This window comes from Myodes glareolus, chromosome 9 (assembly GCF_982192425.1).
Source record: "Myodes glareolus chromosome 9, mMyoGla1.1, whole genome shotgun sequence".
In the NCBI taxonomy this organism is placed as follows: domain Eukaryota; kingdom Metazoa; phylum Chordata; class Mammalia; order Rodentia; family Cricetidae; genus Myodes; species Myodes glareolus.
The window spans coordinates 49,110,288-49,136,079 of record NC_142034.1 but is presented as its reverse complement, the minus strand read 5'-3'; the positions used below and the strand labels follow the sequence as shown (position 1 = coordinate 49,136,079).

The following is a 25,792-nucleotide window of genomic DNA, read 5'->3' as shown; positions in this document are numbered from 1 at the left end:
TCTGACAGACCCTGCTCTGTGGCTCCCCAGTTGTATTTCTGGGCTAGCTCTGTCCAGGTGGTCTCCTAGGGACCCAGCCCTTATCTTTTTCACAAATAGCCCCACCCTTGTGTGTGCACTGTTAGTCAAATGAGGTAGTTTTCAATTCCTTAGCCAGGAAGACTTTATGCCAACCCATACCTGGACATAAGTCTGGATTTTACCACTCACCTTATTTGTGTATGGGAAGCTCCTTCAGCAGCTTCTATCCCATCACTTTATTAAAATTATACCAGTTCCCAAAGACCTTAAAGCCTTTCTGCTCCTAACTGGCTAGACAGAAATTAAACTTCACTGCTGCTGTTTAAACACAATAATTAGTCACTATATTTGCTAACTCCACCTTCACCACCACATGAAATGTCAACCCCTCCCTTTCATTTCCACTGCGATACTGCAGTGCCTGAGCTGATGTCGGGAACAAAGAGATGTTCAGTATGTGCATGAACACTGGGCCCACATAGCTCTGCCTCTCCTTTCTGCCCTCAGAAACTAGGGCGCATGAAACAGAAACTAGTCACCCTGATTTCATGAGAAAGAGTTCAAGGGGGGGGGGCTTTCCACTGGCCAGAGAGACAAGAAATTTCAAACTCTATTCTAACTGCAGTTGTGTTCAATGGGCCAAGTACAGGTTTGCCTTGATGAAGATCCTAGTATATAGCATCCACCCCCAGGAAGAAACTTCTACGGCAAAGCACGTACTCCATTCCCCATAGAATACCCTCCATTATGAATGTATGCTCTAGGGTGAGAGTATGAGACTTACTGCCAGGCTGAAAGATGCACCCAGGATTTCCTCTACTTGAAGGAGAAGGTTTATCTCACCTGCCGGCCCTATTGCCGGTAACGATGACTCAACCTCACTACATGCTCCTTGTTCTCAAACCCTTCACTGGCCCACTGTCTTAGGGCTCCTCCTTCATCTGCTCACCCTGCAGCCCATTTCCTGGACCTGTCCACTAGAGCGTTTGTTGACTGCACCAACCTCCATAGGAATCCTGCATTTTGGAAAGATTTGAAATGTATCTCATCTTTCCTCCCAAGCACTGCCGTTGTCAAGACTTTCACTGTCTGGTGATCATATATTTATATCCTATTCCATTTGCTCTTTGGGGAGCAAATCTTATATTTTCTTCCAGTAGTAAACAAATGTCCTTTAAGGCTTGTGTTCCACCCCAATTGTGAGCTTACCATAGTGTCTGGGTGTGTTTCAGTCATCACTAAAATGACCTGTGACTTCTTCTTCTCTTCTCTATGTTGATCAATGTAACATGAAAAGTTTCCTAAGAATCTGGGGCTATTTCACTTTCAAATGGAGTCTAATAAATCACATCCTGAAGTCTCCTTTGGTGCTCAGGGGAGCCTTACACACACCCCATGCAGCAGGACTGTAGATTGAGTTCTATTCCTCAACATCAGGACCCCATTAATATCACATGAAGTGTTCCAGCCCTGGGCTGTCAGAGGACTTACCCATCTACTTATTTTCCCCAAGCAACCAGTGTGAGACTTCATCTCTTATGGGAAGCTGGAGCTAAGCAATTTCCTCAGGACCCACACATTCCCTCAGGAGCAAGTTCTTGAAAAGGAGAAAGATGTGGTCCAGTAGCATTGGACATCTTCCAAGAAAACTCATTGACTCTCTGTTTCCTAGACTGAACTAGAGAATGCTACTTCATCTAACTAAATAAAATCTCTTTTGGTCCATGACTTTTTACATGCTTTCCTTAAAGTAAATCACAAGCTTCTGTTGAAATTGTTTCCTTGTATGGATTTTCCCTGTATGGAATTTTTGAGTGTGTGTGTGTGTGTGTGTGTGTGTGTGTGTGTGTGAAATCATCATTCTCCCTTCAGTGTGGATTTTTTTCTCAGTCTTTGTAAAACAGTTACATCAGTAATAGCCTGGTTCTGTAAACAGGTCAGAGAGTAAGAGTAAGATCCTGAGAATGGTGGAAACATACCAAGAGACAAAGATGTCATTTTGAAGGGTTTTTATTGGTTACATCTTGGATAGTAGAACAACAGAATAATAATACTAATGCATTATAACTAAATAAAAATGAAGATAAGCTTATCTCACTGGTATATGTTGATGAATGAGGGGAGGGAGAGATGAGGAAAGAAAAGGAAAGGCAAGCCAAGAAAGAATGTTCATCCTTAGGATAGAATTAAACTAATAAATTTTAAATTTGAAAAAGCAATACTGATGAAATGTGACAGCAATTTTGCAAGCTACTTATCAACAATAATATAAAAGTACCATCTATCTATACATATGACTGTGTAAGTCACCCTTTCTGTGTGATCAAAATGTCATGCCTACATTTAGACAAATCATGTGTCTTCCAATATGATGTACTACAAAGGACAAAAAATGACTTTGTGTATTCCTAGACAAATGTATATATAAACCTATGCAAGATTCTAATCTGGGTTTTCTGGTTTTGTTCCCCAACAACAATAATGATCCAACAACCCACAGAAGGAATCACTCATACACATGTTCCTGCTGATGTCCAGTAAAGACATCCCAGGATCTTTTGGTGTGTACAGCATAGTATTTCCTTTCAAAGAAGCCGCATCTCTCCATCTCAATGGGCCAGAAGAATGAATGAGTTGGAAGGGTATTCATTGAATCACCACAACTGTGAGCATTGACTAAAGGCTTTTATTCAAAGCACAATGATTCTCTCCCACAGTGAGCATAAGGCAAAAAAACAACAAAGAAGTTTCAGAGCTAATAAGGTAATTTAAAGACTAGAAATTTACCAGTGCTGTACTCCAGTGCCAAGGGATCCCATTCCTCATCACAGAGTCCCATGTCCTCCCTCTTCCCTTTCTCTAATCATGACATTGGAATGACTGAGCACTGAAATGTGTTGCAAACTTAGGGCCTCACAATCAGATCCAGCCCAGACTGTCAGCCTATTTGTCTCTACAGAGGAATGAATAACCCTCCACGTGCCTTGGAAAATTACTGTTTTTTTATCCTGTGTTCTCATAGATTATGACTTCGACGTTGGTAGATATCAGCAATATTGGAAGCCGGTCCTCAGATACAATGGCAAATGTGATGGAAAGAGGAAGTTGGGGCCATAAAACAACAAAATAGGGCTAGAGGTATTGATATTTTCTAAGACCAATTCCCAGGTGAAAGACAATATCCTGATTCGCAACGACAATTTGAGTTTGATAATCACACCTTGGCTCTATCTTGTTTAGCAGCTTCAAAAGCTTGAGGAAAGTTTGAAGAATCAGGGAAGAAGTCTAGGTCATTTACTAAAATTCCAAAAGAAGCCTTCACTATTTTTTTGCAAAGATTGACTTTAACTGTAAATAGAATAGTATCAGATCCAAAAGACAGTCAAGTATTAATTGAACCTTTGGCTTTTGAAAATGCAAATTCAGAATTCAAATGGGATAATTAGATCTTTAAAGGCAAGATCAGAACAGCAACCATAAATAAATGGATTAGAAATACAGCTGATCTGGAATCTCATGCTTATTATACTACTTTGATAGAAGAAGAGCTTTCTAAAACTTTTTTAAAAATTCAAAATGTCAGATTTTTAATTATGGTAAGCAAGGTCTTCTGAAAATGGATTGTAGGCAAGGCGATCCTAGAAACAATGTTGCTTTCTACAAATAATCCAAATAGAATCCCCTAGCCTTCTGGACCATGCAGAACATGTGGCAAATGCCAGCACTGGACTAATAAATGTACATCAAGAAGGGACATTCATCCCTTGCCATAAGGAAATGGCTTAGGGGTCAGGCTGAAATACCAAATTTGGTTTAATCATTTCCTGTCATCACTGGAGAAATTCATCCACAGAGCAACTAAAAGAATTAATACCTATTGTTAAAATACATTTTGCCCCAAATGTGATCAATGACAGAATAGCTTCAATAGATGAAACAAAAACTTCAGAAGACCATAAAAAAGTATTTTGGCAAACTTCTATAATCTATCAAGGACCAAAACAAAAATATAAATAAATGATATTGTAATTGAAGGGTTACTGGACACAGGTATAGATGTAACCATAATTACACCATAATCATGGCATCCAGATTGGCCTCTTCAGGAGGAAAATATATTGCTTTTACAGATTGGAATTTTATCTCAGATAAAGCAAAATACAAGGTGGGTCAATTGTACAGAGTTGTAAGGACAGATAGAAAAATTAAATCCATATGTGGCTAATGTAGCAATGAGTTTATGGAGAAATGATTTGTTGTAGCAATGGAAAACAGAGATTAACATTTCTCTAATCTAAGAAACAAATCATAAAATAAAGAATGCTTTTGAGAGAGATAATAAAAGATATTTTCAAGAATAGTCACAGGTGGTTGAGGTTGTATATAAGCAGGACACAAGAAATACTGGTCTTTCAAAGGTACCAACATCCCTACCTTTAAAATTGTTAACTGACAAACCTGTATGGGTGGAACAATGACCTTGACTTCAGAAAATTTATAGGCACTGGAAAAGCTGAAACATGAGCAATTAAATGCTCAATATATTGAGGAATCAAATAGTTCTTGGAATTCTCCTATATTTGTCATTAGAAAGAAATTTTGAAAAAAAAGAGAAAGGTAACAGATCTGGGAACTATTAACAAAGTGATCCAGTCAATTAGTGACCACTTATAATAATTCTTAACTTGTTAAAAGGTACCATTGGAAAATTTTTCCACAAGAAAAGTTAAATAGTCCCACCTTATGTTAATATTTTATATGATAATCATGAGAAATAATTCATAAGCAATTTCTTCAATCTATAATTTACCATTATACAGATATTTTACCTACTGATTCAGATGGAGATACCTTAGAGAAAATGTTTGATAAGGTAAAGAGAACTTTGCCTCGTTGGGGATTACAAACTGCTTATGAAAAAAAATACAAGGATGATATTCTATTAATTACCTAGGACATAAGATAGGTTTATAGAAAATTCAACCACAGAAAATACAAATCAGGGGAGTTCAATTACAAACTCTTCATGATTTTCAAAATTTTCTGGGAGATATTAAGTGGCTAAGGTCCACAATGGATTAACTACTCAAGAGCTTAGTAATTATTTCAAACTTTACAAGGGTATAAGGACTTAAATAGTCCCAGAAATTTGTCAGCTGAGGCTGAGAACTGACTCTGGTATAACAGAAATTATAAGATGCACATGTGAGTCATTTTGATCCAGAGCTTGATAGTGTCCTAGTCAAACTAACTTCTACCCATTCTCCTACAAGGATTCTTACACAGAAAGAAGGTAACTTAGAATGGACATGTAGATCTATGTAGAAAAGGTTTCTGAAATGATTCTGAAAGAGAAATTGAAATAAGAAATTATAGAAAGATCTAATCAGACTTTAAAAAGATATATTTAACAAACAGAAAGGGGCAGCAAAGACCTCAGAGATACAGTGTTTTATTAACTTTTAATTTTTTATTTTTATTTTTTATTTATTTATTTAGGTTTTTTGAGACAGGGTTTCCCTGTGTAACCATCCTAGCTGTGCTAGAACTAGCTCTTGTAGACCAGGCTGGACACCTCGAACTCACAGGAATTCACCTGCCTCTGCCTCCTTGAGTGCTAGGATTAAAGGCATTTGCCACCACCACAACAGCTACAACTACATCAGATAGTAGATTTAATTCAATAGTCTATCTCAATTCAGAAAAGAGTCAGGAACAGATTGCAAGAGACATATAGGCTGTCATCACCCAGAGCTCTGCTTGTTGACATGAGTGTCTGTTTCTTAGTATTTTTTCAGAAGCACTTTTGAATTCTGTCTTGTCTGTCCATTTGTATTGTGCAGTGTAAATTCTGACCAAATTTCTGTTGAAAGCTGTTTCTATGCTTTTTATTAAATTCTGCCTGCTGTTTCCAGATTGATTTCATTTTTCTCAAAATCTGATCATTTATTTGCTATTGTTAGATAGTTTTGACTGGACTCAGATGTAGAAATGGGAGAACCTTGTTTGTCATTCTCATCATTGATTCAGACCACATAACCCTTTAACACTTCATTCACAGCAGCAGCAGCCACCTCTGTTCCAATGTGTTACTCATAGGATGGACAAATCTTCTTTCATTATCCACTTTAATGAGTTTCTGTTGGTGGCTAGGAAGGACACATTGTCATTCTAATGTCTTCACACCAGTGTAACAATAAGTCCAAAATACTTTTATCTCTCTTCAATTGCATTTCTGTTTTGCTTCTAGGTACTTAAAGTATTATTGCAACTCTCTGTTTCTGTCAAAATGTTCCATAAACCATTCCTGTTTCTAAAAAGCATTCAATGACAAAGAAAATAGCCAAGTTGAATTTTCCTAGAGACAATTACATTTAGTCTCCTTGTCCTGAAGGAAATCTCCCAAGATTTATTTTTCTATTTTGGGAGGAAAAGATGGCCAAGATTCTATATATTAGCCAGTAAAACCCATTTTCAGTGCCCACAGGAAACACTGATAATTATTAGAAGAATAAAACATCATTTTCCTCTTTGACATTAGATAATTCCTTCCCTTCCATGAGTATTCCAGAGATAAAATGCATAGGAAACTCTGAGAAGGTTGCCAACACCCCTAAATGTGTTTACCACGAAAGAAACACTTATCATTGGATACCATAGGATCTGTGACTGTCCATGCACCAGACATAGGAACACAATCTAGATATTAAACAGACAATAGCAGAGCCACCATCATGGTGTGATCTCTTATTTATTTATAGGTATATATCTATAGGAAAATAGCATTCAAAGTGTTTCAATATTGATTATATATACAGTTTGATATAGTATGTAGAGAACAGTCACATGACCATTAGTAAAATAGTAGGTGAATTCTTAGTATATTATATACAAATTTATGTGGGAATGATGTACAGATTAGGGAGTTGAGAATTTGGCTCAATGTTAGAACCCTTCTACAGCAAGTGAAAGACCTCACCTTGGGTGCAGTCCTTATCTCTGAAAAACATAAAGTAGTAAAATAAGTTAATACATCTGAAATGTGAACTAAATGCCATGAACTATTTTAAGAATACATATAATTTAAAATACATACTATTTTAAGAATTGCAAACAATTCATTCAATTATTTCAACTTCATTAGGATGTGTTTATTTTTATCACTGTTTCCATAAGCAAACATTGACCCAAGGCAGCTATCAAAAATATGCATCCAAGTCAGCAACAGATGATCCAGCATTGACCACACTTTCTGATACAGAAGGTACTAAATCACAGGGCAACAGCCATTCTTAGGGTGACTAAAAGAGTGACATATGTATAAAATGGTCTAGATTCTGTAGACTCTTCCCATCTCTCAGAATCCAGAAAATCTGGAGACCTGCCATCAGCATGCTACATTAAGGAAAGCATGACTTCACTCTGATGCTTCTCTGATCAATCCTAGTGAGAAGATGAGCTGTGATTCTCTTTCTCTGAGACTCTAAAAAGAAGGTAGACCTATGTATAGGCTTGCAGAAATACCAAGATCTCAATTATACTAGGGTCCTTGCAACTCCCAAGTGTTGGTTCCTAATAGAGTCTGAACAGCAGAGGTAGAGAAATCCCAACAGAGAGGATGGAATAGGTCAACCCAGAGTTTAAACCTTGGAGACACTCTCTCCAGGAAATTCCAAATCACTCTTGAGAGGCACTGTGTCCCCTAAGGGCACAGGCAGCGTTTCCATGAGTCTCAACAATTACTAAGACTTGAATGAAGACCTGGGAGAGTGATGTTTCAAAAGACTTTATACCCTTTTGGTGAGTTCCAGTCTTCTCTCCGCTAAGATATGCAGCTGCCATTTGAAAGATCCCTCTTCCTCCAGTTCCATTCAGGACAGCATTTTGTGTTCCTTCTACTCATGGACCAGATACTGGAGTCCATCTCAAACACAGCACTAATATGCTTCTCTACAGCATGCCCGTCCCTCTAAAGGAATGCTAGCAGGTGCTAGGTCTACTGCCAGGACACTTTAAAACGTCTGATCCGGTAGGGCAGGGGACTCTGAAAAGCATGTCTGTTGCTGTGGCTTAAAGCAACAGAGCACCAGTGACTGCATCGCCGTCATCCTCTCCTTTTACCCTCACAAAGCTCCCGCAAGGTAAGTCGAATTATGACTTTTTAATCAGGGGTCCTTCATCAGGTGAAATGAAGTGCCAGAGGCACTGAGTGCCAGCAGCAAAACTGGGACCCAAATGTCAGCCTCACCCTAGAATCTGCATTCTCAAGATCTGGTGGGCAAAAGGCAGCATGAGAGAATCCCGTCTGACCACACTTTTCCTGGGCTTTAGCCACACTCACGGGACCAAGAAGCAGCAGCGTTTGTAGTGTGTTTCCTGTAGTCCTATGCACTATCTGTCCCTTGAAGCAATGTTGTCTGTGTTGTATGTCATGAGCATAGGCACTCACACAAGCCCACGGTTTTCAGGAAAGAGATGCAAAGACACCTTCTGCTCCCTCACATCTGGGTGCCTAGCAGTGGGCCTTCACAGAGTTCTGACATTTCATTTTCAAAACACTTAGAGGTTCACCACTAGGGAAATCTAAGTGGCTCTTCTTGGACCTTGTCTGTGAGCCTTCAGTGAAGCACTTGGATCTGTGTGACACTGTTATCTCAGAGCACACTTTCTAGGGAAGGGGTATATAGCAGTCAGCAATGTATAGGACTCTGACCTCCTTCAGGCAAGCTTTGAACTCTGACTAGCCTGAAGCTTTCCCTTGTGGGTATCCAGACTCCTTTTCCTTGAGCTAGAAGGCTGTTCATCTTTCCCCATGAAAACAACACCTCCCTGTAGAAAGCAGTCTGCTTCCCTGCTCTGCCCATCTCCATTCTGAAGTTCCCATGCAAGAGATCCTGTCTTCCTGTCTCACTGCTTTCCCCATTGATTATAACAACCTCCCCTCTGCTGCCAATTTTCCTTATATTCTTAAGCTTTATTTTTTATCTGTGTAACTGATATCAATCACATGTTGCCACTTCCATAATCACTTCACAAAAAGATCAATGTTTGTATTTTTAAAAAGGACTGGATACTTCTGTCTCCAGGAATGAGAGTAAAATCCACATCCACAATTTCTAGTATCTATGAGAAGCTGCCCTTTCATGGAGCCAAAATCACACACACTACAAACCTGCTGTAGAGTCTAGGTTGCTGTATTCCTGTCCCCTGACCTGTGCTAAATCCTCTTCCCCAGATGAAGATGTATAGCACTTTTTGTCTGTCACTACCATCTACGGCTCAAACATTTTGTCATTGAAAATCAATCCACAGTAAAGAAGATACTAATTTTTGTGTTGGATAAGCCAACGGTTTGAGAGTAAAACATCTCATCTGTTTATTACAGACATATTTCTTCAGTTCTGTGAATAGATCTCTCTAAGAAATAGGTTGGTTCAGAAAGGAATAATTGGCATGAGAAAAAGAGTGTTTTAGAGAAGATCAGAAATCTGAGTGGTTGGAGGGACGGCAGTGCACTTGCCAGTGTGCAGGAAAGAACTACTGTTGAGCTGCAGAGATTAGAGAGGATTGGACATGAATGGGGGATTGAGGATGGAGAAAATGATCTGAGAAAATGTACAAGAACAGACAAAGGCTGACCTGACATGAAGATGTTCTCATTGTTGTGAGAAATAAGACAGATGTAGACACATGGAAATGATATGTACTAGAGAATGTTGAGAAATGCTCTTTTCATAGATTTGGGATTATCAATGAAGAGGGAAGTAACATCGAAGCCTCTGGGACAGTGCTCAGATGGGTGTCATGGTAAATCAAGAGGAGTCCATAGTTTTGGGTGGACTTCCATTGACAATTGGGACTTCTGCTGAAGAGTGTGTATGGTCCAAGTGAAATCAGGTATCAAGAGGACTAGTCCCAAGTTCATGTGATTTCTCTAGTTGGAAGGTGGGAAGGAGGAAATCAGATAAAAGGGGTGTTGTCTGGGGATGGCAGTTTTGGTGAACAGGGCATACTCATCCCATTGTTTGGAAGGGAGATGTGAAGATGTTGTATCCAGACTGTTTCTGAAATGCAACAACTAGAGATCAGCATGAATTATGAGTTGAAGTCTAGATTTACAGGAAATTAGTAACCTGGGGAGGAACCCTGGGCAATTAAATAATGTTACAAAAGATCACTCGAGCTATTTTTGTTCTTTTTGCCCCATCTTTCTCCCATTGGCCCTGTCTCACTTGGCATGATACAAGGCCCAGGATTGTCAGCGTCTACTGCATTGGGGTCCCTGGGTAAGGGTCCCATGCAAATCAGGACACAGGGGATGCAAAGTATGAACAACTGCATAACAAGCTTTATTTTTCATGGCTTTTTATACAGACTAAAAAGCATTACCTCAACTCTCAAACCTCCTTTACCCACGTACATGATCATGAGAAACTCTTACCTAACCCTGCATGAAACAATGTCTCAATAAAAACAGTAATAAAAATGAAAAGAAGTCCATAGAAACAAAGCAAAAAGTATACAGAAGCAAAGCACTTCCTTAATCTATATCTGGTAGAGCGTGAAGAACTAAGCTCAAAGGCCACTTCCTTATCCAGGGTACAGATTCTGTCAAAACGTTGAGAAATGAGCAGAGAAAGTTTGCTTTCATCTATGTTTGGTTTGCCAAGCAGTCATTTCCCAATGCGCTCTAAGCCAGTTCTGTGTCTCCACACAGGATCATTCTCCAATTGTGAGTAAAACCTTCACCCTTCACCTCTCTATAAAGAATACTTCCTTTGTCTCTTACTACTCCAAAATATTGTCGTGAGCCACTAGCTTCATGATCAGGCTCACAACTTAATCATTCCCAAATCTACAATCTTATGCCAGGAGGTTGTGATGCACCCCTTTAATTCCAGCACTTGGGAGGCAGAGGCAGGTAGATCTCTGTGAGTTCAAGGCCAGCCTGGTCAACAAGAGCTAGTTCCAGACAGATTCCAAAGCTACTGATAAACCCTGTCTTTAAAAAAAAAAAGAATGGTGTTTAAAAATGGATGGATCTAGAAGACATCATATTGAGTGAGGTAACCCAGTCCAGTCCCAGAAAGACAAATATCATATGTACTCACTTATAAGTGGCTTTTAGATATAAAGCAAAGAAAAAGCAGCCCACAATTCACAATTCCAGAGAACCCAGACAACAAGGAGGACCCTAAGAGAGATATACATGGATCTAATCTACATGGAAAGTAGAAAAAGACAAGATCTCCTGAATAAATTGGGAGCATGGGGACCATGGGAGAAGGTAGAAGGGAAGGGAGAGGAAAGGAGGGAAGTGGAGAAAAATGTATAGCTCAATAAAAACAATCTTTAAAAAAAGAATGATGTTTAAAATATCAGAACAATCAGAGAATAATTTGATAAATATCCATTATAGAGATAGATGTTCTGATTTTTTTTCTTGACTCTCTATTTTCCTAACTCAGTTTTGTATCAGTTTTCTAAATTTCAGACTTTCAGATGTCCTTCTATGTCCATTTTCATTGTAATTGCACTGAATTCAATGACTGACTAAAGAGTGCAAATATTTTCATACTGGGGCTCCGCATTCATTCTCTCAATCTCTCAATTTTCTTTTTAAACCAATATTCAAGTGTATTAATTCCTCAGCTAGTTTTAAATGTCTTTTTGTTGACATAACTTCTGGATTCCTGAACACTCTCCATGACTACTTTGATGGAGTAATCTTTCTTGAAACTGTATTTTCTAACATACTTTCGCAGAAGTATAAGAACAAGATTTTTAAATATTAGTTTAGAGCAAACCAACAAACAAAAAAACACGGCTGAAATCTCTTACAGTGCAAGAGTTTCCCTTGGGTCCTCTTGGGAAACAATCATCATTTTCTGGGAGTTTTATCCTTTGATCTTTTTTTCCTGAATTCATGCCTATATGGAAAAATTCTTTCTGTTCTCTTTACATTCTTAGGGAATTACTTCAACTGTTTAAGGCAGACACGATGAATTCCTATGCTTCACTGGGTCTCTGAACATGCCTTTTAAACCTAAGACCATAAAGACCACATCCCAGCTATCGTCCAACCATACACCTGATTGGCATCCTGAGGGGCTGACGCTGCACAGAAAACAACTTAAAAGTTTTGTTCTGATCACGCTTTGGGTTCTCACATTAAGGTATTCCCCTGTGCTTTTTTCAAATTATGCCATACATTTTCAGGCACTTTTTGTTTCTATAATAGTCTATAACTTCTGTGTATTTTCATGGAAATGAGACAAGTCAACATTATCTCAATTTGTTTTATAGTCCTCAAGCCTCACTTCTGACATCTTACTCCCTCCCCATACTACAGGAGCTACCCACAGTCTCGACCCTCTGGGTTCACTAAACTGTTTAAAATATGAGATATCATGAATCTGTATGAAAAAGAGGGAGGGTTTTTTTTTTTTTTGGTTTTTCGAGACAGAGTTTCTCTGTGTATCAGCCCTAGCTGTCCTGGAACTAGCTCTTATAGACCAGGCTGGCCTTGAACTCACAGAGCTTCACCTACCTCTGCCTCTCGAGTACTATGATTAAAGGCATGCACTACCACTGCCCAGCTGAGGGAGGGTACCTTAAGAAACCAAGAGAAATCACTTTTAGTGTAGTGAAGAAAGCAATATAGTCATTAGCTATGAAAAGGATGATAAGTCTTACATCTCTGTGCCTATTACATAATTTGTGTAAGAAATACTGAGAATTAGTGATTGAATTAGTCACATATTCGATTAATGTTAATAGAAGTCACATTGTAAAAATTAGTGAACTTCATATATCTGGCATAAACTACCAATGACTTAACAAGAATAAAACACTATTTTCCATGAGATAAAAGTACATGTGAATATTTTTGTTTGGGATATCTCTACTGTTTGAGAGAAGCTGTTGACATAGGTTCCTCCCACTACTGTACCCCATTATTCCATTCAATTTCTTCAGCATTTTCAGTCAGAATAGCGTGTGAAAAAAGCCCACAACTTTAACACAAGATTGGGTGACTAGACCTCAGTTACATAGCTGCACCTCCCTGCAAGGGAGACTGAGAAATACAGTTAAATTTGTTGAGCAAAAAGACCAGACTAGCACAGATTTGGCTGAGCAGTTACTAGTTCAGTCATAATTGGTATGGCTAAGAGTGCAAGATAAGGGAGAAAGGAAGAGGCTAGTTAAGCAGTTAAGGAAATATTGTAGTATCTCAGGTAGAAAAGCACGATTGTCTAATCTACTAAAGCATTGAGAGAGAACCTAGAAAGGCTGAGTTGTGCAATAACTGTTTTATATGAACAATCAACAATAACAAATGTACATTTAAGAGAAGATAAATTAGGCACTTGCAAAGAATAAAACATTATGCGGCTAAAGAAGGATGTATTATGAATTGATTGTTTTGCCCCAGGAACAATGAAAGCATGAGGACCTGATTTTAGATGCCCAGCACCCACATAGAAAACTGGGCATGACTGTGCATACCTGGAACTCCAGTATTTGTACACAGAGACAAGCAGATCATGTCAGTTCACTGGTCACCGTCCTAGTCCAGTCACCAAGCTTCAGATCCACTGAAAGAGCTCACACATGAAAGTTTCACACACTGAATTAATTTGTATGTCTTGTTTCTCCAAATATTGTGGCTATTTCTTCTTAGACTGGATATATCTATATATCTTAGATATATATATATCTTAGACTGGCATATCAGGTTTAGCCAGTTATGTGGGCAAGATGCCTGAGCATGAAAATATATTGCAAAAAATTGAAACCTCTATAAACAGATCGAAGAGTTTAGTAAGCAGCAGATGTAACCATGATGGAGCACCATGGCTCTTCAAAGGAAATAAGTAGGAGTAGGAAAGAAGACTGTGGAGAGGCATTGATGTGTATACTTTAGGATTTGTCACCCAGATAAAGCCATGAAATCTACATTGTCCATGGGGTTCCTGAGAACACTCCCTGGGCTGATTCCAGTGACTGTCATGGTTAAAGTCCTCAAGTGCCACTATAGACACTGTTAGTTTCTGGATGGTAGGGTGGCTGAGTGCTTGGTCGGTGCAACTACACATTTCAAGTTTAGCACTTATACTGACAGGCTGCTTGCACAGAAGCACCCAAAAGGCTGCCTGTCCTTATATGTAGAATAAATTTGTAATTCTAAACTCTCGACAAAAGGAAAAATGTTTTGCATGTTAAATGAGCAATTAATGTTTAATTTCCTTCCCAGCTGTGCACTAGGCAATGGAAGACACATTTTAATTGTGAAGTGATCAAATCTTAGATGGGTGTGTAAAGATGTTGATGGAGAAAATGCGACTCAGAGTTACTCACTCACTACTTAGGTGAGACTGTTCAGGAGTAAATGACCACCGTTGCCACAGACCAATAAGGATTTCCCCAATTTTCATGCTGCTGAATTTCAAGGACTTGGGTATATATTTAAAGAGAGAACTGTTGGATATGGTGAGTGGTAATATATAGATAGTAATGGTTCTGGGTTCCTGTCCAATTTCATGTTGAAGGAGTCATGAGAGAAGAAAACCAGTCTTTTACCACAGATTTCAACCTCCTTGGAGTTACCAGGCAGCAAGAGCATGAAGATTTCTTTTTCATCCTCTTCCTGTTCATTTACCCCATCACAGTGGTTGGAAACATGCTCATCATCCTAGCCATTCACTCTGACAGCCGCCTTCACAACCCCATGTACTTCTTCCTTGCCAACCTCTCCCTTGTTGACATCTTCTTCTCCTCTGTAACTATCCCCAAGATGTTAGCCAACCATATCCTGGGCAGCAAAGCCATCTCCTTTGGGGGATGCCTGGCACAGATGTATTTCATGATAGCATTGGGAAACACAGACAGCTATATACTAGCTACAATGGCATATGACCGAGCTGTGGCCATCAGCCGCCCACTTCATTATGCAACAATTATGAGTTCACGGCCTTGTATCCTGCTAGTTGCTGGGTCCTGGGTGATTGGAAATGCCAATTCATTGGTCCACACCATACTTACAGCTAGCTTGTCCTTCTGTGGAAACAAGGATGTGGCCAACTTCTACTGTGACATTACTCCTTTGCTCCAGCTGTCCTGTTCTGACATCCGTTTCAATGTGAAGATGATGTACCTCGGGGTGGGGGTTTTCTCTGTGCCACTGCTGTGCATTGTCATCTCCTATGTCCGGGTCTTTTCCACAGTCTTACGGGTTCCATCCACCAAGGGCTTCCTCAAGGCTTTGTCCACCTGTGGATCTCACCTGACAGTGGTATCTTTGTATTACGGAACAGTCATGGGCATGTATTTCCGTCCCCTGAACAGTTACAGTCTGAAGCATGCATTGATAACTGTAATGTACACGGCAGTGACCCCAATGCTGAACCCTTTCATCTACAGCCTGCGGAACCGGGACATGAAGGCTGCATTGAGGAGACTCTTCTGTCACAGTGACTCCTCAACCCCCATGTAAGACCTGTAAGGACACTGTGGTCCCCATGCAGAAGCACTAGAAAATCCAGCTCCAATATCACCCCTGCAGGAGTTGCCTGTCATCTTTCCAGATTGAAATTCTTTTCCAAGAGCCTTCTGATAGTCTGAGGGGGCAACAGATTTCTTTACATTTCTGCTCCTGTGATGAGCGTGCAGCACAAGACTCTGGGTTCAGGTCTCACAGTCTACTGACCAGCAGAGTCTCTGGGAAAGTCTAAGCATTGACTTAAACACAGCAAAATCAGACTAATGCTATCTTTCCTGCCTGTGTTACAGGCTGTAGTCACAGTAGCTCATGCTTCAAAGACTATAGATCACTGCATGATAATTTTTTCTATCTACTAGTCCTGCAAGCCTGTGTGCATAAGACCCGTCCTAACATATAACTGTATCTTCACAGTCTCAATCATGTAACCTGCTTCACATAAATATGAATGGATATGGTATGAGTGATGTAAATAATAGTTTCTGAAATTTAATCTAATAATAATCAAAGGTTACCAAATTGCACACAATTTACTTACCCTAATGTCTTTTTTTGTTTTGTTTTGTTTCTTGAGGCATGGTCTCATATGTAGCTAGGCTGGCTTTGACCTCTCCATCTTCCTCCCCCACTTTCTAAGTAATGAGACTGCAGAAGTTTTCCATCTTGCCCAGTACTCTAACCTTAAATTTAAAAAAATGTGCTGGGAATGCATTTCTATTCTGCATTTATATTTAATTAAAGTAGATTGTTCTTAATGATACTCTTACCAAAGTCTTACTCAGATGACAGTAACTAGGAGGATTGTTATCATTTAAGCCACAAAAAATTCTTATATGATTAAGGTTACAAACTGCAAGTTTAATTAAGTATAATCTGAAATATAGTGATCAAATACTTAGCCTCCATATAAATCAAAGGCAAAGAACAATATAGAAAATACTGTGGCCATCTTCCTCCAATGTGGCTCAGAAAAGGTAAGATTCAGCTACCTGTTCTAATCACATGGACAATATTTCCAGAAGAGATAAGTTAATTCAGAAGTCGCTAGAGAACTATGGTGGAACTCCAATATACCATCAATAGATTCTCCCATTGATAAGATGGGAAAACCTTTTCAAAATATTAATAGCTACTCACCATTCTCATTTCCAAACATGGTAACACCATGAAGAAATAGACAGAGCACATCTTCTAACAGTGCACAAGCTGCTTGGCTAATTATGCAGAAAATATAAAATTATCATCTTCTATAGGCGAATCACACTTCAAAACCTTATCCTTGGATGATTAAAGAGATGTTTCTCATGTTTACAGGACTCTAATTCACCAAAGCTGGGAGCTTTCACAGTGATCTAAGGATCTGATTATGAATGAATGCAAATATGAGTGATTGATCAACTAATGGGAAAGAAAAGGTACTTTATTAAGTCAGGTGGTGATGACACACACATTTAAGGCAGATCTCTGTGAGTTTGAGGACAGCGTGGTCTACAGAGAGACTTCCAGGGCAGGCTCTGAAACTACAGAGAAACCCTGTCTCGAAAAACCAAAAAGAAAAGAAAAGAAAGAAAGAAGGAAGGAAAGAAAGAAAGAAAGAAAGAAAGAAAGAAAGAAAGAAAGGAAGGAAGAAAAAAAGAAAGAAAAGTAAGGTATTTTATTTAGGGAATTTCTAGGACAGGATGATTAAAGGGTTTCACATGCAGGAGAGTTTGTATTTGGATCCTCAAAACTCATGTAAAAAAAGCTGGATATAGCTACATGCTTCTGTAATCCCAGAACTGAGGAGGTGTGATTGAGAGGATCCCTGGGAATAGCTGGCAAATCAGTGAGCTCTGGGTTCAATGACAAAGCTTCTCTTAGAAAATAATGTGAGGGCTGGAGAGATGGCTCCGTGGTTAAGAACAAAGACTTCTTCCAGAGGTCCTGAGTTCAATTCCCAGCAACCACGTGGCAGTTTACAACCACCTATAATGAGGTCTGATGCCCTCTCCTGGCATGTAAGCATAAGTGCAGATAGAACACTAACACATAAAATATATAAATTAATATTTTTTTAAAAAAGTGAACAACACTTTAAAAAGAAAATAAGGTGGATAGTAACAGAGAAAACATTAAACTTTAACCTCAGGCCTCCATGTACACTCGCACATGATTGAATGTGCACCTATACACAAGTGTGCATATACATACATAAACACCCCAAAATAAATTATTAACTATTTTCAGATTTCTACAAAACAACATAATACATAATAACTCCTTAGAAAAATTGTAACAAGTTGAATCCCAGGATGACTACACGGTGAATTCTGTTTTTATGGGTCAATCTGACAAGATCAAATAGAACTAGAAATAGTTCCTGTAGAAAAATAGTAAGTGTCAAAGAGAAAACCACAAAGGACATTTGAGAATTTCTGGAGTCTCAGGACAGCTCCAATCCCCCTGACTGCTAAGCTCACACTGACACAATTTCTCACACAGAGCTAGACCTTCCCTCATTTCCTTTAATGATCTACAGGAATGTTTGTAGGTGTAAGAGCAAACACAAACTGTTGAAGTTATCTCTGAAGTCACTGTCTCAGTCATCGCCCAATGCTATAAATCATGCTGTCCTGGAGTGACATTAACAGGACCACTGTCCCACTGTCAGAGGGCTAAGTCCATTGTTTACTTCCTTTATTGTTGTAACAAAGTATCTGGCAAAAGCAATAGAAAGAAGAGTTGATTTGGGCCCACAATTCAAAGGTAAAGTTCATCATGGAAAGGAAGATGGAATCAGAAGTGTGTGAGGTCACCTTTCATTCACAGTTTGGAAACAGAAAGAACTTGTTTTCTCCTTGTTCATTCAGTCCACAGCGCCAGTCCAAGAAAGAGTGCTGCTCATATTTAGGGGTGATGTTCACCTAACAACAAACCCAATCTATAGACTACCTCACAGGCGTGGTCAAAGCTTTGTGTCAGGTAACTCTAGATCTTTCAAATTAGCAACCAATATTAGCTGTCACAGTGATATTATAATTATATGTGCCAAGAAAGATTACTTAGTATTCAATCAAGGAATAAAAAAAATCACACATGGTGAACTTAAACGAGAAAGATTTAATATGAAGAATTTGATATTATATTTAATATAAAGAAAATGAATATAAAGTCATATTTGGAGAAAAGGTAAACAGGAAAAGGATGTATGGTGAGTCACTCAGGGATTATTCCTAGCAAAAGAAAGTCATGTCCCTGGGCAGGGAGGAAAAAAGTCTTGGAGGAGGGATGGCACACATCTGATCATTCTCTGCAGGGAGCTGTGAGCAACTGCATTTCGCTTCACATTTGGAGAAATGATCCAAACTGTCACTTTCAGGGGTGCGGATTCTCAGTGGTAGCTTGTTTGGTCAACAGTGTGCTGCTTTTATTTATGAAAGAGAAACATGCTATGAAGAGACCACACATAGGTCTGGATGGTCATCTTGGTCCCTTCATGTAGAAACATCATAGTACCAATGGTGGTACAGCAGGCAAAAGAGTAATCTCTTAGGGTATTCTGAAGGGGCGGCTTCCCCCAGCTAAACCCTCTCTCCTCCTACCCCATTCCCGCTTTCAGCCAGGAACCGCTTCCCTTCCTCTCTCCCTTTTTCGGGGCATAAAATCCTCTAACTCAGACTGTGTGGGTGCCGCCGGGACGGGGCAGTGAGTGCAAACGGGCAGGAGGGAGGTTCTTTGTTTTAATAGCGTGCCTACAGCAAGGTAGGACTGCAGACAAAGTGACTCCTGACGAGCAAGGGGCACTGATCCTGTAGCAGAAGACCCAGCTGAGGGAAGAGCCATTGGAGAGTATCTGAAGGAAGAGATGGGCAGGCACCAAGGCAAGACCTCCTCCAACAATCTGAAAAACAACATTGAAACACGAGATCCCAGTGATCTTACAACAGAAGGACTTGAACACCCTATTCCGGAAGAAGTGGAAAACAGTGTCATTATGAAAGCAATAGAGTCTCTTAAACAGGGTATGAATAACTCACTTAAAGAAATAGAAGAGAAATATAACAAAAAGATTGAAGAAATGAGTAAAGAAATGGAAGAGAAATATAACAAAAAGTTTGAAGAAATGAGTAAATTCATAAACGATACCCTGGGAAACCAAGAAAAAACAATCAAACAGGTAATAGAAACAATTCAAGATTTGAAAACTGAAATGGAGGCAATGAAGAAAACACAAACCGAGGGCCGGCTGGATATGGAAAATCTAGGTAAACAAACATAGACTTCAGGAACAAGCAAACCAATAGAATACAAGACATAGAAGAACGAATCTCAGATTATGAAGACACCATAGAGAAAATAAACGCTCTGACCAAAGAAAACAGCAAATCCAACAAATTCTCATCACAAAACATTCAGGAAATCTGGGACATAATAAAAAAAAAAACAAATCTAAGAATAATAGGGGTAGAAGACGGAGAAGAATTGCAGATCAAAGGTCCAGAAAATATATTCAACAAAATTATAGAAGAAAACTTTCCCAACCTAAAGAACGATATTCCTATAACGGTTCAAGAAGCATACAGAACACCGAAAAGACAGGATCAGAAAAAAATATCCCCTCGCCATATAATAATCAAAACACAAAGCATTCAGATTAAAGAAAGGATATTAAGAGCTGCAAAGGAGAAAGGTCAAGTAACTTATAAAGGTAAGACTATCAGACTTACACCAGACTTCTCTATGGAAACCATGAAAGCCAGAAGGTCCTGGATAGAGGTACTGCAGAAACGAAGAGACCATGGATGCAAGCCCAGACTACTATATCCAGCCAAGCTATTGTTCACTATCAATGGAGAAAACAAAATATTCCAGAATAAAAATAAATTTAAACAATACGTAGCTACTAATCCAGCCTTACAGAGAATATTAGAAGGAAAATCACAACCCAAGAAATCCAACATTCCCTACACTGCCTACAATAACTCAGACATCTAGCGACCATTCACAAGCACAACTCAAAGAAGGAAAACACATACACTCTACTACCCAAAAAAAAGACCAGAGTCAACAACCACTAGTCATTAATAAAACTTAATATCAATGGATTCAATTCACCTATAAAAAGACACAGACTTAGAGATTGGATAAAAAAAACAGGACCCAACATTCTGTTATTTACAAGAAACACACCTCAACCACAAAGACAGACACCTACTCAGAGTAAAGGGTTGGGAAAAGGTTTTCCAAGCAAATGGACCTGAGAAAGAAGTGGGTGTGGCCATTCTAATATCTAACAAAATCGACTTCAAACTTAAATCAATCAGAAGAGATGGAGATGGACATTTCATACGCATAACAGGAACAATTCATCAGGAAGAAGTCTCAATCCTGAATATCTATGCCCCTAATATAAAAACACCCATATATATAAAAGAAACTCTTCTAGAACTCAAGGCAGTCATCAAACCACACACACTAATAGTAGGAGACTTCAACACACCTCTCTCACCAATGGACAGGTCAATCAAACAGAAACCAAACAGAGAAATAAGAGAATGATTGGAGGTATTGAATCAAATGGACTTAACAGACATCTATAGAACACTCCACCCAAATAGGAAAGAATATACCTTCTTCTCTGCAGCTCATGGAACCTTCTCGAAAACTGACCACATACTGGGTAACAAAGCAAACTTCCACAGATACAAAAAAATATTAGTAACCACCTGTGTCTTGACAGATCACCATGGATTAAAGTTAGAATTCAACAACAATGCTACCCCAGGAAGCCAACAAACTCATGGAAGTTGAACAGTCAACTACTAAATCACCCCTGGGTCAAGGAAGAAATAAAGAAAGAAATTAAAGTCTTCCTTGAATTTAATGAAAATAAAGGCACAACATGCTCAAGCCTATGGTACACTATGAAAGCAGTGCTAAGAGGAAAGTTCATAGCACTAAGTGCCCAACTAAAGAAAACGGAGAAAGCACACATTGGAGACTTAAAAGTACACTTGAAAGCTCTAGAAAAAAAAGAAGCTGACTCACCCAGGAGGTCTAGAAGACTGGAAATAATCAAACTGAGAGCTGAAATCAACAAAATAGAAACACAGAAAACAATCCAAAGAATCAATGAAACAAGAAGCTGGTTATTGGAGAAAATCAACAAGATTGACAAACCCCTATCCAAATTAATCAAACGGCAGAAAGAGAACATGCAAATCAATAAGATCAGAAATGAAAAGGGGGACATAACCACAGACACAGAGGAAATTCAGAGAATCATTATATCTTACTATGAAAGTTTATATGCCACAAAGTTGGAAAATGTAAAAGAAATGGACATTTTTTTAGATAAGTACCATATACCAAAGTTTAACCAAGAACAGGTGAACAATCTAAATAGACCTGTTAGTCGCGAAGAATTAGAAGCTGTTATCAAAAATCTCCCTACCAAAAAAAGCCCAGGACCAGATGGTTTCAATGCAGAATTCTACCAGAACTTCCAGGAAGAGCTAATACCTATACTCCTTAACGTATTCCACAATATAGAAACAGAAGAGTCATTGCCTAACTCCTTTTATGAAGCTACAGTTACTCTGACACCAAAACCACACAAAGACACAACCAAGAAAGACAATTACAGGCCAATCTCACTCATGAACATCGACGCAAAAATTCTCAATAAAATACTGGCAAACCGAATCCAAGAACACATTAGAAAAATTATCCATTATGATCAAGTAAGCTTCATCCCAGAGATGCAGGGCTGGTTCAACATACACAAATCTATCAATGTAATCCATCATATAAATAAACTGAAAGAAAAAAGCCATATGATCATTTCATTGGATGCTGAAAAAGCGTTTGACAAAATTCAACACCCATTTATGATAAAGATGTTGGAGAGACTGGGGATACAAGGATCATACCTAAATATAATAAAAGCAATATACAGCAAGCCGACAGCTAACATCAAAATGAATGGAGAGAAACTCAAAGCCTTTCCACTAAAATCAGGAACGCGACAAGGCTGGCCACTCTCTCCATACCTCTTCAATATAGTGCTTGAAGTTCTAGCAATAGCAATAAGACAACATAAGGAGATAAAGGTGATTTGTATTGGAAAGGATGAAGTTAAACTTTCGTTATTTGCTGACGATATGATAGTATACATAAGCGACCCCAAAAACTCTACCAAAGAACTCCAACAGCTGATAAACACCTTTAGTAACGTGGCAGGATACAAGATCAACTCCAAAAAATCAGTTGCCCTCCTATAGACAAAGGATAAAGAAGCAGAGAGGGAAATCAGTGAAACATCACCTTTCACGATAGCCACAAATAGCATAAAATATCTTGGGGTAACTCTAACCAAGGAAGTGAAAGACCTATTTGACAAGAACTTTAAGTCTTTGAAGAAAGAAATTGAGGAGGATACCAGAAAATGGAAAGACCTCCCCTGCTCTTGGATTGGGAGAATCAACATAGTAAAAATGGCAATTCTACCAAAAGCAATCTATAGATTCAATGCAATCCCCATCAAAATCCCATCAAACTTCTTCACAGACCTTGAGAGAACAATAATCAAGTTTATATGGCAAAACAAAAAAAACAGGATAGCCAAAACAATCTTATACAATAAAAGAACTTCTGGAGGCATTACCATCCCTGACTTCAAACTCTATTACAGAGCTACAGTATTGAAAACAGCTTGGTATTGGCATAAGAACAGAGAAGTCGACCTATGGAATCGAATAGAAGACCCAGATATTAACCCACAAACCTATGAACACCTAATTTTCGACAAGGGAGCTAGAGGTATACAATGGAAGAAGGAAAGCATCTTTAACAAATGGTGCTGGCATAACTGGATGTCAACCTGTAGAAGAATGAAAGTAGATTCATTTCTATCACCATGCACAAAACTCAAGTCCAAATGGATTAAAGACATCAATATTAATCCGTCCACTTTGAACCTGATAGAAGAGAAAGTGGGAAGTAGTCTACAAGATATAGGCACAGGAGGCCTCTTCCTAAGTAGGATCCCAGTAGCACAGACAATAAGAGAAACAATGAAAAAATGGGATCTACTGAAACTGAGAAGCTTCTGTAAAGCAAAGGACACTGTCAGTAAGACAAAAAGGCTGCCTTCTGACTGGGAGAAGATCTTCACCAATCCCACATCAGACAAAGGTCTCATCTCCAAAATATACAAAGAACTCAAGAAACTAGACACTAAAACTCTAATTAGCCCAATTAAAAAATGGGGTCCTGAACTGAACAGAGAATTCACAACAGATGAACTTCGAATGGCCAGAAGACACTTAAGGTCATGCTCAACCTCCTTAGCGATCAGGGAAATGCAAATCAAAACCACTTTGAGATACCATCTTACACCTGTCAGAATAGCCAAACTCAAAAACACCAACGATAGCCTATGCTGGAGAGGATGTGGAGTGAGGGGAACACTCATCCATTGTTGGTGGGAATGCAAACTTGTGCAGCCACTGTGGAAATCAGTGTGACGGTTTCTCAGGAAACTGGGAGTCAACCTCCCTCAGGACCCAGCAATTCCACTCTTGGGAATATACCCTAGAGATTCCCTAACATACTACAAAAGCATTTGTTCTACTATGTTCATAGCAGCACTATTTGTAATAGCCAGAACCTGGAAACAGCCTAGGTGCCCCTCAATAGAAGAATGGATAAAGAAAGTGTGGAACATATACACATTAGAGTTTTACTCAGCGGTAAAAAACAATGACATCTTGAATTTTGCATGCAAATGGATGGAAATAGAAAACGCTTTACTGAGGTAAGCCAGACCCCAAAAAGAGGAACACGGTATGTATTCACTCATAAGTAGATTCTAACCATAATTAAAGGTCTTTGAGCCTATTATTCGTGATCCTAGAGAAGCTAAATAAGAAGATGAACCTGATGAAGATTATTTAGCTATCCGCCAGGAGGTAGGAAATAGACAAGAGTCCCAGGTAACCTCAGGTGCATGGGGGAGTGGGAGGGTTGTTGGAAGGGGAGAGGGTTAGAGAGAAGGGAGTAGGGGAGGAATGGGGAAAGCTTGGTGGCCTGGGATGGGGGGGAGGGAGGAAGGATGAATATGGGATCAGGGAAGAATATATTTCAACTAAGGGAGTCATTTTAGGGTTTACAGGAGACTTGATTATATATGGGATCCAAGGAGAGATCCCCAGATTGTTCTCTGGACAGAGGAGAGGGTGCCTGAACCGGCCTTGGCCCAAAACCATACTGATGAATATTTTGCTCATCACCATAGATCCTTCATCTGGCGAAGGACGGCGATACAGAAGGAGACCCACATTGGAGCACCGGACTGAGCCCCCCAAGGTCCAAATGAGGAGAAGAAGGAAAGAGAACGTGAACAAGGAAGGCAAGATCAGAGGGAACCTTCATCCGACGATGGATGGCGATACAGACGGAGACCCACATTGGAGCACTGGACTGAGCCCCCCAAGGTCCAAATGAAGAGCAGAAGGAGGAAGAACATGAAAAAGGAAATCAGGACTGTGAGGGATGGATGCTATCACCCACTGATACAAGGGGACGGATCTAATGAGAGTTTACCAAGGCCAGTTGGACTGGGACTGAACGAGCACGTGATCTAACCAGATTCTCGGAATTTGGCCGGATTCTCTGAATGTGGCTGGCCCGAAGTCTTTTTGAAAAGCCATTGACTATGACACTGGGACTTGTTTCCTCTGCATATACTGGATTTTGGGGATCCAGTCTGTTTGGATACTCACCTTCCTGGACCTGGAGGGAGGAGGGAGGAACTTGAACTTCCCACAGGGCAGGAAACCCTGACTGCCCTAAGGGATGAAGAGGGAGGAGGAGAGGGAGTGGGGGGAGTGGGAGGGTGTTGGGAAGAGGGGCGGAAATGGAAACTTTTATAATTTAATAAATTTACTTTCAAAAAAAAAAGTACCGTATACCAAAGTTGAACCAAGAACAGGTGAACAATCTAAATAGACCTGTTACTCGTGAAGAATTAGAAGCTGTTATCAAAAATCTCCCTACCAAAAAAAGCCCAGGACCAGATGGTTTCAATGCAGAATTCTACCAGAACTTCCAGGAAGAGCTAATACCTATACTCCTTAACGTATTCCACAATATAGAAACAGAAGAGTCATTGCCTAACTCCTTTTATGAAGCTACAGTTACTCTGACACCAAAACCACACAAAGACACAACCAAGAAAGACAATTACAGGCCAATCTCACTCATGAACATCGACGCAAAAATTCTCAA

The 25,792-nt window shown here is 39.3% G+C and overlaps 1 protein-coding gene across 1 annotated transcript; it reads left to right on the top strand.

Moving 5' to 3' along the window:
* Nucleotides 1-14,578: 14,578 nt before the first annotated feature.
* Nucleotides 14,579-15,517, top strand: LOC146893017 (olfactory receptor 1A1). Its single transcript, XM_085694354.2, has one exon. It carries the CDS (start codon nt 14,579-14,581, stop codon nt 15,515-15,517), a length of 939 nt encoding a protein of 312 aa, XP_085550480.2.
* The last annotated feature ends 10,275 nt before the right edge of the window (nt 15,518-25,792 follow it).